The sequence below is a fragment of the Meriones unguiculatus genome, chromosome 6, assembly GCF_030254825.1.
Source record: "Meriones unguiculatus strain TT.TT164.6M chromosome 6, Bangor_MerUng_6.1, whole genome shotgun sequence".
NCBI classification, from domain to species: domain Eukaryota; kingdom Metazoa; phylum Chordata; class Mammalia; order Rodentia; family Muridae; genus Meriones; species Meriones unguiculatus.
The window spans coordinates 13426487-13441671 of NC_083354.1; the positions used below are offsets into that span (position 1 = coordinate 13426487).

The 15185-nt window shown below is 47.8% G+C and overlaps 1 protein-coding gene across 1 annotated transcript; it reads right to left on the minus strand.

The window, feature by feature from the left end:
• Window positions 1–587: 587 nt before the first annotated feature.
• LOC132654895 (RNA polymerase-associated protein LEO1-like) lies at window positions 588–14782 on the minus strand. The gene is made up of 10 exons (XM_060386171.1): window positions 14703–14782; window positions 14095–14136; window positions 13902–14042; window positions 12878–12962; window positions 9135–9229; window positions 7893–8027; window positions 5920–6056; window positions 4499–4708; window positions 3330–3428; window positions 588–2297 (listed from the first exon to the last, which is right to left on the minus strand). The coding sequence occupies exons 1-10, from the start codon at window positions 14780–14782 to the stop codon at window positions 2251–2253; spliced, it is 1071 nt and encodes a 356-aa protein (XP_060242154.1). The 3' UTR covers window positions 588–2250.
• Window positions 14783–15185: the final 403 nt, after the last annotated feature.

A 15185-nucleotide genomic window follows, 5' to 3' on the forward strand; every position in this document is an offset into this window, starting at 1 on the left:
TTGCCCAGCTGAGGAGAGTACATTTTTTAATTTAGTGGTTTTGAGTTTTTGGATTTGTGTGCTTAGGCGGGAGGGTCCCAGGGCAAGGTCACCCAGTGCCTTGTGGGCTAACCTAAAGCCATCCCTTCTTTTAAAGAACAAACTTTTAGCTGCTCTGTCCTTCCTGCTAGACACGCAGTCTGCCTGTCCTCCCAGAGCCTCAGGCTGAGGCCCCAGCAGGCAGGAGCGGTGGGATCTGAACATGGCCCCTGGAAGGCAGAGGGAGAAAGGGCGTGCATACACATAAAGCCCTTGTGAATCCACATACTCGATTTATTTCTGTTTCAGGCTTGTGGGTGAATTACGTTTGGTTTATTTTTCTTTGAAGCCCGAATAAACCTTTATGGTAGTGTATATTTCTCTGTCCTTTGAAGTTAAAGTTTTCCCAGTTTACTAACCCATCAAAACAGTAAATGCTGTGTCAGTAGAAAAACAATGAATTTTCTGACATTTAAATAAGTATTATCCACCCAGTTTATAAAAAAATAAAGTTTCTTTTGAAGACTAGACTATAGGCATTTAAAACATTGTATCCTGAAACAAATAATTTTATTAAAGTTCATCAAATATCCTAGATTCAGACATCTTTGAAAAAAAATCTCTTCTGTTTTACAATTTTAACATTCGCTCCTTCAGGAACAAGCTTATTGGGGGGAAGGGCATGAATGAGAACAACGTATAACAAACGCGTGGGTATGACTAGGCTACTGTGACACCCTACCTTGTAATGCTAATCTGATTTAGAAGCAAACCCTTTTAAAAGAGAAAAAACTTAGTCCTTCTCCTGCTGCTACAAACTCAGTATCTTCATCCTCCCCAAATTCCTGTGCTGAGGCCCCAATACGCAGTACTGATGGGATCTGGAGAGGGAACTTTGGAAGGCAGTTAGGGGTATATAGGCTCCCCAAACGGGGATTCTCACCACAGAACCTAAGGCTGTTCAGGACCAGCTGTCCACAAGCCCTCCCGAGGACTGGGCCTTGATGCTAGGACTGTGAGGAGTTTAGCGTGTTGGAGCCGCTCAGTCTGTAGCCTGCACTGCCATGCTGAACCACAAAAAATGGTTAGTCAGCCACTCTGCATCAGGGCTTAGTTGTGTCCTCTGTCCATACACGTTTCACTAACTCTGGCGAGGAGGCGGGGGAGGGGCAGTGACTGATACCCAATGCTCTTTGCCTTCCTGCAAACTTGTCTTCTGTGTATGTCAGTTTAGTTTTACGGGCAGACAAGAATGGGTGTCATTAAACCATATGAAATGATCTCTTAGCTTGTTTGAGACAGGGTCCCACTGTAGCCTAGGCTGGCCTCGGACTCACGGCAGTCCTCCTGCCTCAGTCTTTCAAGTGCTATAATTAGGCATGAGCTGTAATTTAGCATGGTGGAAGTGTTTAGCCTCCTGAGGACAGTGAGTCGTGGGGGTTCAGCTGCTCAAGTTGGCAGCTCTCATGCCTGGGAGGGGACTACAGCGCTCTAGGCTGTGCCCGAACAGCACCTCCGTGTGCTCCCTGAAACTTCCCAGTTAAAAATGCCGGGGCGGGGGGGGGGGGGTGAATTCTGTGCGGCTCGCCACCTGTAATGCAAAATTGCCAAACAGTTTCACCCTTCAGATGTTAAGCTCTCTCGCACAGTTTGTACAGCTAGTTGGCCCAGAGGTTCAGGGCTGTATCAGCAGCTCCCAGTCAGCACCGGGACTGAGCCTGAAACTGAAACCAAGGACCTCAGGGTGTGAATGAGTCCGAATGCTGTCTGGAGCTAATGCTAACTGAAATGTTCTTACTAGACAGCCACAAAATAGTGCTATAAAAGTATGAAGGGGTCAGGTGTGAGGCCGCACACATTTAATCCCAGCCTGCAGGAAGCAGAGACAGACTGCATTCCAGGTCAGCCTGGTCTACACAGCAAGTTCCCAACCAGCCGGGACTACATGGTGAAAGCTCATCTCAAAAACAAGACAAAAATAGCATACATACACAAACACACACACACATATATGAATGGAGACTGGAATCTGGAATTTAGGAGTTTCCACATGGCCCATCTCATTGGCTCATGTGGGTCAAAACAATCTGTCTTTAATACATCCAAGGGACTGGGGCTCTGCCTGAGCAGTAGAAAGCCCAAATCAAGCACACACAAAGCCTCAGACCTAATCCCAGCACAAACAGAAAGCTAACGAGTTGAACATGCAGATAACAGTGCACATTTAATGCTTCAGTCTTCCTCTTCATCCCTTGGCCTCTTTCTGGAGGGCTTATATCCTGAAGAAATACAAAGGAAGGGTTATGGGTTCAATATAAGGCATTTCTGGAAGCTTTGTCCAAAGTAGTTCTAAACTGACAGGAGAAATTTGCCCCAGAGACCTGAGTTCACCCAGCAGCACCTCTGGGTAGCTGGGTGGCTGTCAGGGTAGGAGGGACACTTCATTCAGTGTGGAATCTCCGTCACGTTACTTGAAGTACATTATTTTGTTCCAGTAATTGCATAAAATTCGGTGTTTTAAAGTCTGATGTTAGAGCTGGAGAGAAGGTTCTTGCAGAAAACTCAGGTTCAGTTCCCAGCACCCACATGGCAGTTCATAACCATCTGTAACTCTAGTTGGAAGGTTGTGGGGGGAGGGGTTCCATCATCTTGTGGCCTCTACAGGCACAGGTGGTGTATATGCATACATGCCAGGAAAACGTTCATAAAAAAATCTTAAAGACTGGATTATAAGTATGCTTATGTATCATTTAAAACTTTTACAAATGTATATATATATATATATATATATATTAATTAAGTCAGCACTATTTAAACATTAATGCAGCTGCGATGCTTATCCCTAACCCTGGAACCTAGAGCAGGTTAAGGGCTCGGAAGACACTGGAGCACTAGCATAGCAAGCCTCACATTATCAGAGAAAATGTCCTTGTGTGTGATCTTAAAGGAAAGTCAGTAGGAAAAAGCACAGGCTGACGTAGCCCTCAGTTACTGCCCTAATCCAAACAGCAGGCACCTCTGTTCACCCACGCTGAGCATCTGCCATTCTCTAGATGAGCTCTGACGGCTCAGGGCCCTGTGTCCCCGCCTTACACTCTCTGCAGCTGAAATGCCTCACCCCAGCCCGTGATTTTGCAAAGCTTCGATTTTCAGCAGTCTGTGCAGCCTCCCAAGACCCACCCCTTCCAGGCATCAGGATCTCTGGCTCTCACGACTACCTTACTTCACTGAGTGTCAGTGAATTGTGTAGCTGTCATCCTGAGCTGGGAGCTGGCTCTTGGCTACAAGGTCACTGAATAAATGGAGCTTACCTCTGTCCATCACGGGTTTCTTTGCTTTGAGTAATCCTCTGGCTTTATCGTCTTCAGATCCCTCGTGATTGCAGTATGAGAAAGACACAGCTCGTTTCTCTGAAAGCAAAAGGATTTTAAGAATGGGGCTGACCTTCAGAGGGACCCACCTGGCTGCAGCCATCTTGAGTTGTTATTACCATGACTGCCCCGAGTAAGCCTTGCCTGCCTTCCCTACCATTTTCCAGCCCGCTACAGACGACCACGACCATTAGAATGGCTGTGGAGCTTTCTGTCCAGACCTGGCGCCACCGGTCAGGAATGCGGTAACACCTTCAGTATTTGTCCCCTGCAGTCAGTCAGGTACTTCCTGCCCCGAGTGAAAGCCAGCTCTTCCTTGACTGCCACAGACATTCCTGTCCTCTCACCCAGGTTGCAGGGACACAACAGTCTTGCTGCCACCTTTGGCTGGTCTGTCCCCAGTACACTGGCCCCTGCAGTCCTCACTGGCCTGCCCCAATGAGGGGCACGTTCCGCCAGGCTCCTCATGCTGGATTTTCCTAGAGCAGCCTTCAAATTGGATGAAGACTTGTTCCTGAATTTTACTTTTTCATTCCCACTGTGCTTTTCCTTGAGAAATAAATAAGGTATTGGCTTTCTGTTTAAGGGTGGTGGGGGGGTATCTTTCTTTTTTTTTTTTTTTAAGTTTCAGTAGAAAACTAAAAATCACTTTCACATGAGCTGAATGAAGGCTTGACACATTCTCAGACTGGGATATTAAGTACCCAGAAGCCTGGTAATCCCATTGTTGTGGAGGGTCTGTTTATTTTAGTTTGGTTTTTGTTTGGTTTGGTTTGGTTTTTGAGACAGGGTCTCCCTTGGCTTGCCTGGAACTTGGTAAGTTAGTAGCCCAGGCTGGCCTCAAACTCAAAACCCTCCTCTCTCGGCCTCCATAGTACTGATGGCGAGCTTGTACCACCACAGTACGTGGGACTCGTAGAACAGAGTTCACGGTTTCTGGAGAGGTCTTGTTAACCTTCTCTGCGGGTGAGTGGCCCTGACCCAAGCAGAACGGAAGGAGGTGTGTGTTCCACTGTCTTGAGTAACTACTATGAGCAAGAGGAGGATCTCACTAAAGCGGAACTAGACTCTGCCCACCAGAGGAAGGTGCCACGCTGGCACTGGCTTACTGTGGGCTGCTCCCCGGCAATGGTTTTTAGTGGTAACCAGGCCGGAAGCTTGGCCTTCCTTATCTTCTGCCTTCTCTTCTTCCTCTCCCCACTTTTCTTCTTTGTCATCATCATCGGGCTCCCGGATGGTGAAACATGGAGCTGGACCCCACTTCTTCCTCGGCAGACGGACGCTCCGGCGAATAGACGCTCGCAGGCATTCTCTTTTCTGTATTTAGGGAGAGAGGGAGAGAAGGGAAAACGTTCAGCTTACAACAAAGGACTACGTTTGGCAGGATGGAGTAGCATGCCTCTGTAGTGAGGTCTGAGGCAGGAGGATATCTTAAACCAGGAGTTCAAGACTAAGACTAGTCCATGCAACACGGTAAAAGTCTCTCCAACAGAAAAGGGGAAAGGCAGGAAAGGGAAAAGGGAACTGGCTTCTTTGTACCCGTTCAGCCACTTTTAAAGCAGTTTGCTGCCCTGTGCCTCCTACCCGCATTACCGTAACTGCATACAGCAGGTGGCTGGATGCAGGTGGCTGGATGCAGGTGGCTGGATGCCAGGAGGGCCGGCTGGCACCAGAACTAGCACAGGCCTGCCCCCCGGGAGCTGTGTACATCCTCTGCTGACATCAGCCATGGCTCGGAAGTGGCCGGCCTGAGAAAGCCCTTCCGAAATGACCCTTTGGGGCAGTGGGGGCGGCCTGTTCTCATCCCTAAGTCACAGACCCCTGACCTGCTGAGGGGCCGTCAAGCTGCCAAGCTTCCCAGACATTCCTAGTGTGGCCTTCAGTGCAAATAACATACCCCAGCTTCCACAGGAGGCTGCCGGGACTGCCAACTTCTTAGAACTGCCCAGCATGCCACACTGAGGAGTTAAAAGAGCCGAGCCAGCGTCAAACGAGTCACGTGGTTCTAGATTTTTCTCTTCATTTGCGTGATGTCAGGAATCAAACCCAAGGTCTTGGACAAGTGAGGCCAAGCATTCTGCAACAGAGCTCTGTCCCTAAGACAGAGGCTGTGCGCTTTTCTAACACAGTTTTATGTGTGAAGGTTTTTCTGTGGAGCCCACGGACAAGAGTGAATGACCTGTCATTTCATAGCAGACTAGAGACAGAAGAGTGGGCTGGGTCCCCAGTAAATACAGCAAATAAAAGAGTGACACTGATAATGAACTGGAGCAACAAGAAGTCTCAGCGGGTCAAAGCTTGCTGTGCTATAATCTACCAACCTGAATTCAACCCCTGGGACCCATGATGAAGGGAATAACAAACTCCTGAAAATTGTCCTCTGACCTCTACACGTCATGGAATGCACACTTCCACACGTTAAACACACACACACACACACACACACACACACACACAGAGGGTAACAACTTTTAAGTGCGGGAAAACAGCTCTAAACGTACGAAAGTCCCCAACATAAAGCGTACGCAATGTACCTTGATCAAGTCAGCACGTGAACACTCAGGGTCACGACCAGCCATTGGCAAGATTCTAATCTGTGTCTTTGGACTTCTGTTCCCAAACGAAAGGGTCATCTTTTTATATGCGGCACTGTCTGTACAGTGAGGTCTGCCGGGAAATGAGCAGAAACATTTGTCGAGAACACCAAATGCACTCATGGGTAATAATGGCCTCCCAGTAGGCCGAGGAAACAGGCAGGACCGCAGTTCCCGCTCCGTCTGCTCAGTGCTCAGGAAAAGTGGAGTGGACTGACCCAGCGTGCAGGGGGAAGGGCGGGCAGGCAGCCAGATCGAGGGCTTTTACAAAGAATACCCCCAAATATGATCACAGACGGGGGCAGAAATCTCAGTTCCACAAGGGTGGAGCATGCACAAGCAGGAACATTTTGAGAAGTAAAAGTTGGTCCCTCCACTCGCTAAAAGCAGAAGGACGCTTTAAAAAAGTAAGTGGCCAAGTGTGTGATCCTGTCTCAAAACCAAAGCGAGCCACAGCGGCAGGAGGGGCTTCAACAGCTCAGAACCGGACCGGAGTTTCCGCAGGAAAACAGCCTGTAACCCACCACTCCGGCAAAGGCAGGACTACCGCAAGCTTGAGGTGAAGACGAACAGTGAGTTCAAAGCCAGCCTGGGTCACAGGGCAGGACTGTCTCCGACAGTGCTTCCTGAGTGTAGGAAGACAGCTCTTCACCGGGTCCCAAAGACTGAAGAGAGGACCTAAGGAAAGAAACTGCCGAGCAGTCAGATACCACCCCAGTGCAGCTCGGAGCAAGTCAAAAGCAAAGACAGAACCGCTCGTTTCAGGAGACTTCTAGAAGACATCCGTGAGAGGGCAGGTTGCGCTTCCCTCACTGTGCTGGGTTTACGAACCTATTTAACACAACAGCCCCACGACCCATACATTTTATAGCTAAGGAAACTGCAAATCAGTGAGACTGAGCCCCTCTAAGGCTATATAACCTTCCACTGGTTGCAGGCTTTTAAAAAAAGTTTACTGATAGTATCCATCCAACGGTCCCTTCTCTTATGTATGTAATTGGTTCTTTTTCATTTATAAAGTTGTACAACCACGACCACAATCTGATTTTAAAGTATGCCAGCAGGCTAGAGAGATGGCTCAGAGGTTGAGAGCACTGGCTGTTCTTCCAGAGGTCCTGAGTTCAATTCCCAGCAACCACATGGCGGCTCGTGGCCATCTGTAGTGAGATCTGGTGCCCTCTTCTGGTGCGCAGGCAAACATGCAGGCAGAATGCTGCGTAAATAATAAATCTTTAAAATATATATACACACATCAGCGTCTTCAAAGGAAGTGTGTGTCCACCGGCATGGAAAGTGCTGTGAGGCAAGCTGGATCCTAGTCACAGGTGTGTCCTTAAAGGGACCGTGTTCAGAAGGGGCCGAGGCACCACCCACTGCAGCCACCGAGCGGGCCCAGGCTACAGCCAGTTTGGTCACACCCATTTGTAAGCACACATCAGCATCACAGCTGGTAAGGGTAAGAACCCACCAAACAGCAGGCCGCAGTGGCAGGCCTTTCCAGGTGCAGAGCAGCGAGAAGCCAGGCACCAGCCAGTGCTGCCTAACTTTTCATAGCACGAGCTGGTGCCCTGAGAGGCTTGTAGTTCACTCTAAAAACCTGTCTGGAACCTGACGTGGCTGTTGGTGAGCTGCACTGCACAATGGTTGTTGCTCAGAAGGACCAGGCTTTCTGCATCACAGCTCTGCTTTGGTCTTCGACATGTGCATACGGAAAGCTACCTAAAGGGCCAGGCAGTGGTGACCCACTTCTTTAATCCCAGCACCCAGGAGGCAGAGGCGGGCGGACCTCTGTGAGTTCAAGGCCAGCCTGGTCGACAGAGGGAGTTCCAGGACATCCAGGACTGCCTAGGGAAACCATGTCTCAATAAACAAACAAACAGACAGACAAAAAAGACAACAGCAAAGTTACCTAAAGGTGAGTCTGGAATTAAAGATGGCCTGTCCTCGGAGACCAGTGTCTTCCCGTACAAACAGCTGGTTGTGATTGTCCTGCAGTGGGACCTTGTGGACATCGAACACTTCATTGCCTATGTGCAGGGACATGCTGGAGAGGAGTAACAATCTGGGTAATGGGATGCACAGTGAGTAGCATAGGATCTTGTCCTCATATAGAATTCAGGGAAAAACCCAAAAGGACGCTATCAATAGCCTGCTTCCAAGCCGGACATGGAAATGTTTGCCTGTGGTCCTAGCACTTGGGAGATAAAGCTCATGGTCACAGGCTCAGGGTCTGCTACAAGGTGAGTTCTGGGCCTGCGTGGGCTATGAAACCCTGTTGCTTGTTTGTTTGTGTTTGTTTGTTTTTTGTAGCGTTGATTGGCCTGGAGCTCAATGTGGAAGCCAGATTGGCCACTGACTTACAGAGATCAGCCTGCCTTGCCTCCCCAGAGCTAGGATCAAAGATATGCTCTATACCACAACAGGTGAGATCCTGTTCAGATGTTTGAGCATTTGACCCCAGCTGTTGCTGTTTGAGTAGGTTTAGGAGGTACGGCCTTGCTAAAGACAGTATGTCATCGGGAGTGGGTTCTGGGCTCCAATCCCAGTTAGCTCTGCTTCCTGCTTGACTTGGGAGACGTGAGCTCTCAGATGCTCCTACCACCAGGCCTGCTGCCCATTCACAGTTTCTGTGATGGAATCCTAGCCCTTTGGAGCTGTAAGTCCAAATAACTTCTCCTATAAGTTGCCTTTGGCACAATATTAGAGCAAAAGAAAAGTAACTAATATGTGCTTCTGAGTAAAAAGTGGTAAAATCTCCTTTTCAGCTTGCAGTAGAACTGTCTTGTAATACCTTCCAATCTGTATCTTTAAATTTGCAAATGAGTTCTCAAATATTTCAGTTTAGGGGCTAGGGCACTAAACACTTGACTTTTGAACAGCCAACACTGGCTTTCAACCCCAGCACTGGCAAGAAGGGATATTTCAAATTATCCTGACACTTCAAAGGTCAGCCTTTTAGCTAACAAAACAGAAAAAAGGGGATCTGATGAATGGAGCCAGATCTAAGCTCGCCCAGAGCCCGGCTGTAAGCCCAGGCTTACCTGCTTCTCTCAGGTTTCCTAGGTAACGACAGGAGCCCAGATTTCCTTAGTTAAGTCCTACACAGCACATGTGAACTCATCCAGGCCTCCCCAAGTGTCCCAACACTCACCTTCCATCTGACCACTTGACTACCCGAGTGTTGCTTTCTTTCATTTTATAACCTTCTTCATCCTGGCATACCCTCCAGCGGATAGTATTTTCCACCTGGTTTGAAAGAGAAAAGGTATCAGACAACCATAAGTAGCTGTATGTTTTTGTTCCTCAAATGATTCAAATAATGTTTTTGTTCCTCAAATAATGCCGGGAACTGATGGGTGGTAAGAAAGTGGCCGACTCGGCAGCACCACCACCCATTTACTTACTACAGGTGTCTGGGCGCGCTGGTTAGGCTAACCAGGCCTTCTGTCTACTCTTCCCTAGGCCCAGGTCTGAGCAGAGGGAGGAGGCTAGGCAGGACGCAGCCTGTAGCCCAGCTAAGCGCTCCACAGGAAAGCAGAGAAGCTTAGTCCACCAAGGTAAGGAGCTGAAATCGACACCTCCGCTGATGGTCTAGCACAGTGCTAGACCACCTGCCTAGCATGTGACCCCAGTTCTATTCCCAGCACTGTTACACACACACACGCACACACAGTTTCTTGCAGGCTCACTTGAAGGACTGTGGGCCCAATGGGAAGGGGGAGACTTTAAAAGTGTCGCCTAGGAAACACGGGCCACAGAGCTCACAGGGACTCACAGAGACTAAAGCGGCAACCACAGACCCCGTGTGGGTCCGGCCTAGGTCCTCTGCATATATGTTCTGGTTGTGTAGCTTGGTGTTCTTGTGGGACTCCTAATGGTGGGCGTGGGGGTGTCTCTGATTCTTTTGCATTTGGGACCCTCTTCCTCCTACTGGGTTGCCTCGTCCAGCCTTGATACGAGGGTTAGTACCCAGTCTTCCTGTAACTTGTTATGTTGTGTTCTACTGACTTCCCTGAGAGGCCTGCTCTTTTTAATTTGAAGGGAAACAAAGGAGGGGTGGGTTTGGCTGGGGAGGGAGGGAAGTAGGAAGAGCAGAGGGAGGAGAAACTGTGGTCAGGATGTAATGTGTGGGCGGGGGAGAATGACCTTCCCCCTTTCCCAAAAGCAGGGGTGGGGTGTGGGGGGTATGCAGTGACATGGCTCACCGATAAAGGCACTTGCTGCCAAGACTGACTCCCTGAGTTCGATCCCCAGGACCTACACTGAGGGAGGAAAGCTTCTACACATTGTTTTTTGATCCACGTGCATATACACAGGCACGCTCTTGCACACACATAGAAATGTAATTTTTTACAAGGAAAAAAAAAACCTGTTTCTTAGTCTAGTGAGGTAAGATCCAGACGTGACAGTTTGGTTTTTTAAAGACTAGATAACTAGAAGCTAGAGCGATGGCTTAGCAGTTGAGAGCACTTGATGTGGTCTGCCAAGAAGGCTCAGAGGTTAAGAGCACTGGCTGCTTTACCAGAGGTCCTGAGTTCAATTCCCAGCAACCACACGGTGGCTCATATCCATCTATAATGAGGTCTGGTGCCCTCTTCTGGTGTTCAGGCATACATGCAGGTAGAACACTATATAAATAAATAAATTTAAAAAAAATTTTTTTTTTAAAGAGCACTTGTTCCTTTTCCAGAGGACCCAAGTTCAGTTCCCCAGCACCCATCCTGGGCAGTTTCACAACCATCTATAACTCTAGTTCAGGAAAAATGACACCCTCTTCTGGACGCTGCAGGTACCCACACACGGTACAGAAACACAGACATACTAGTAATAATAATAATAATAATAAATAATAACAATAATAGTCTTTAAGAATAAATCTGAGACCTATACTTAGCTCTGTATGAGTCCAAATTTATCTCATGAGGTAGAGAACTCCACGTCACAGAGACCACTAAAAATGGCCCGTGTTTAGAATTACTACCCGACTGGGAAGGCAACATGAACAATGGAGGCGTTTTGTCATTCTGGGTGTTCTCAGGAGAAACCCCCAATTGGCAAGGTCTGCTGCTGTGCAAGTCTCCATGAAGGCTCTGAAGGCTCATGAAGGCTGGGAGGTTGCCAGGATATGCCTGGGAGGAAGTGCCAAGGCAGGCCTATACGGCTCACAGCACTGTTTACCCCGAGGGAAGCTGATGGCGTCAACAGTTCCTGCGTTCATCAGTTAAAACTGAAAACTGAGACGGGGCTAGCGGCTTTAAAATCCCAGCTTTAATCCCAGAACTCAGAAGGCAGAGGCAGGTGGATCTCTGGGAGCTTGAGGCCAGCCTGGTCTACAAAGTGAGTCCAGGACATCCAAGGCTACACAGAGAAACCCTGTCTGGGATATAAACAAACAAACAAACAAAAAAGATTCTTACGCTCAGGTCTAACATCATCCTTGTGTTTACCATCTAAAGGAGAAACCTGAAAGGCTGGAGAAATGCCTCTGTTGGGGGTTGGTCAGATGCTTGCATTTTGATGCTAGTTACTGACCCTCAAGATCTGGTGACTGCCTGGACACACCTATCCTTGTGTAAACCTGCCTAAGACACTATACCTGATCGGTTGATTCAAGGCCTAAAACCCGGGCAGGGGAGAGTGGGCTAGTTGTGGCTAAGGTTCAAGAGAATCACAGCAAAGAGACAGATGGGAAGAGGGAGAAGGATGCCATGATGGGTTAGCATGGAGAAGGAACCATGTGGGCTGGGAGGAAGGACTCCAAGAATGCCATGGAAAGGCCCTGATGAAAAATATAAGCAAGTATTTATAAGATCGTGGATGGAAGGTAGACCACAAAGGAATGCATAGGTGGATGGTGAGGTTATTGAGGTAGTGTAGGTAGATTATCTGCCCAGTCCACGGCAAATAAGGCAATTATAAAATTTAACAGGTGTCTGTCTCTTATTGTGATAGTGGGTTAAATAATACTGCCGTTAAAATTATAGCCTAATAATAAACATTTATTAGGCCATACCCTTTAACTTTAGAACAACATGACTCGTTTCAAACAAAAATGAAAATCCCAACCATTCTATTTTACCAATGAAGACTCCGGAACCAGGTGCTGGGGTGAAAACCTGCTAGCTCAGAGAGGCAGATAAAGCACCCAGCTGACCTCAGGTCCAGAGGGAAAAAACCCAAAAGGCTCACTAGCTCAACTGACAGCCCAGGAGGAAAAGGCCAAAAAACCCAAGGCCAAAGGCTTGCTAACTCAAAGCCCAGAAAAAGCCAGGGAGCTGAGGAGCTGAAGCAGAAGCTAAAGCCAGAGCTTAAGCTAAGGTTTCTTTCTACTTCTCCGTGCTGTCTTAAATAGCCCTCAACTCAAAGTCCCTCCCTTTAATCCCTCTCAACTGGCTTCTTGCTCTGCCTCTTAGCCTAGGGTTAACTTTATTAAATCCTGTGTACAGAAAGGTCTTAGATTAAAGATGTATGCTAGGGCTGGGTGAACCTGTTTACAATAAAAAGTTCTTGGATTAAAGGTGTGTGATAAGGGCTCAACCACACCAAACAAGAAACAGGGTTTTTACAGTTCAAAATTTTAGGGTTCACAATAGGATCAAATATCCTGCAACACCTCATGGTTAAAAGCACTTGTTGCTCTTCTGGAGGATCCAGGTTTGGTTCCCAGCAGTTGCCGAGGATCCGCAGCCCTCTTCCAACCTCTGCAGGGACTAGTCACAAACATGGTTTGCACATACACACATGAAGTCAATGCACTCACACACAAATACATCTAAAGCAAGCAAGGACTCAGCCCCGCACGGTAGTGCATGCCTGTGGCCATGGCTCCTCAGAAGGCTGAGGTGAGGGAGATGGGAGGAACCAGAAAAAAAGGAATAGGAAAGAGCATAATACCTTTATTTTTAACCTAGTTTTGTCTTCCTCATAAAGCACTTTCTCATTTCCACATTCATCTTCATACAGCTGAGGATCAAAGGGTCTAAAAAATGTTACCATATTAATCATAATTAGTGATTGACTGATTGACTCTGTAAACCAGTTGTCTCTACAGCATTGTATCGCTGCTGACAAATGACTTCACAACAACCCTCAGGAAATATGCCAAAGACTACTTTCTTGAAATTTCTTTTTTAAAACAAACTTCCTGAAATAAAATCCAAGACATAAATAAAATAAAATCCAAGCATAGCTAGGAATTCTAACTCTTTGAAGAAGCACATTTATAAATACAGATACATCTTATAAAACATAGGTAAAAATCTGCTCTAGCCATATTCTAAAAAACCAAGACTACTGCGGTGCTGCCTGAAGGGCTGTGAACCCAATGAAAGGCTTCAAAAGTGTTCCTTGGGCCTGGCATGGCAGCTAGCTACATGCCTTTAATCCCAGCAGAGGCAGGAAGATCTCTGTGAGCTCAAGGACAGCTTAGTCTATGTATGGAGTTCCAGGCCAGCTAGGGCAACATAGTGAGACACTGTCTCAAAAAAAAAAAAAAAAAAAAAGTCCCTTACCTTAATTTGGCAGTATCTGGGCCTTATATTTTTAAAGAATAAATAAATAAAAATTAACAGCAACTTAAAACCTTGAGGCCTCAGTTTAGCTCAGGGGTTGAAATTTATCTCGTGGAGTGTGTGCCTCTCTGTACCTTGGTGAGCAGGAGGAGCCAACACTATGATTCAGCGTCACTTACACTGAGCACCTGTGCTTTCTCTCTCTCTCTCTCTCTCTCTCTGTATTTTCAGCTTTACACGAGTGACAGTGCCACACCTGTTCCTTTACGGCAGAGCACCACCGCTAGCTTCTAAGTCTCTCTGGTGACTTGCCCTACCCTTGTGTTCAGCCGCATGAGAAACCTCTCACCTTAGGACTGACCAGCTCATGACAGAGAATTCACATTTTACAAGTTCGGTTCTCTTACTTGGGTTCTATCCTGAGAAATTTGGGTAGCTTAACAAAAAACAGTTCATTTCCCAAATCGGAGTTGATGCTGGGAATTTCTATTTTTATCCTGGTTTCGGAAACCCGCCGTCCCACGCGCTGGTTTGGAGGCTCCCCACGTCTGCCCTAAGGGAGGGATCAGAAGTGGGAGAACGTGAGGAGACAGGAAAAGCGGTCCAGCTGGGCTCTGCCTCCGTATGTGGCAGAGGCAGGTTTGAAAGGAAGTCATACTGCTCTAGGGACAGTCAGTCACTCCGTCCCCAGTCTCTCCCTAAAACCTCACCCCAACCACACCCACAAATCCCAGCAACAATCCCAAGGGGGATAAGATATATTAACCTGCACTGGTAGGAAAAAAAAAATGATTTTGTTGGCATATCTAACTTTCCATTTTGCGTAAGGCATTCAAGAAGTAGAAATAGTTCAACCCGTCATTACTAAGTCACTGCTAAAATCGGAAAAGAACACCAAAATTCCCCGCACAGCACAGCACAGCACCAGTGCGGACGAGAAAAGCCTTTTAAATAAAAGTGTTCACGTTAACAGTCCTGTCCCTGAAGTTTGCCTTTGGTCCTGTTCTGTTGGTTCCTCCTGGGCCTTCTAAATGTTTCCCCAGATGCTCAATTCAGCTAAGAATGTCACAACATTCGCCCCCTGAACACAGCCCCTCTGGACAGGAGAGGCAGCGTCCTCGGTCTCGGGATCTTTCCTCTTTCTTAGCCTTCCATCCTGGGGTCAGCGGTGGCTGGAGGTTGTACTCACGGCGGGGGTTGTACTCAAGGCGGGCTGTCTGGGACTGGGTCCTCGCTGGTCCTCGTCGCTGCCTGAGGAAATGTCGTTGATATCTCCAAACAGATCCATGGTGATGCTGCAATCTTCAGCGTTGAGGGAAGAGACACATTGTTAATCGGTCCGACTAAAGTTATTCTAATTTTTAATTTTCAATCGTCACCTACATGGGGAGGGTGACACGTGTACGGGGGTGCGGGCGCCCACAGAGGCAGGAGGAGTCAGCTGGAAGTCAGGTGCCCTGGAGCCGGAGTTACAGTGGCTGTGAGCTGCCCACCGTGGGGGCCGGGAACTGAACTGGGGTCCTCGGCGAGGGCAGGCGCTCCCTCCAGGCCTCTAAGTAAAGTGCTTTATGTAGTCCCTCAAATACACATTTTCAAAAGACATAAACCAAATCACTCAAGCTGGCTCTCCAAGCCTGGCCTTGAGCAACTTCACTAGAACATCTTCAGAGAGGGCTAGCCCAGACTACACG

Coding starts and splice junctions, on each gene's coding strand:
- LOC132654895 (XM_060386171.1), bottom strand. CDS start 14,782: ATGGATCTGTTTGGAGATATCAACGACATTTCCTCAGGCAGCGACGAG. Junction 14,137..14,702: donor CCCAGTCCCAGACAGCCCGC/CTTGAGTACAAC, acceptor GACTTCCTTTCA/AACCTGCCTCTGCCACATAC. Junction 6,057..7,892: donor AATTCCAGACTCACCTTTAG/GTAACTTTGCTG, acceptor ATTTCCCGGCAG/ACCTCACTGTACAGACAGTG.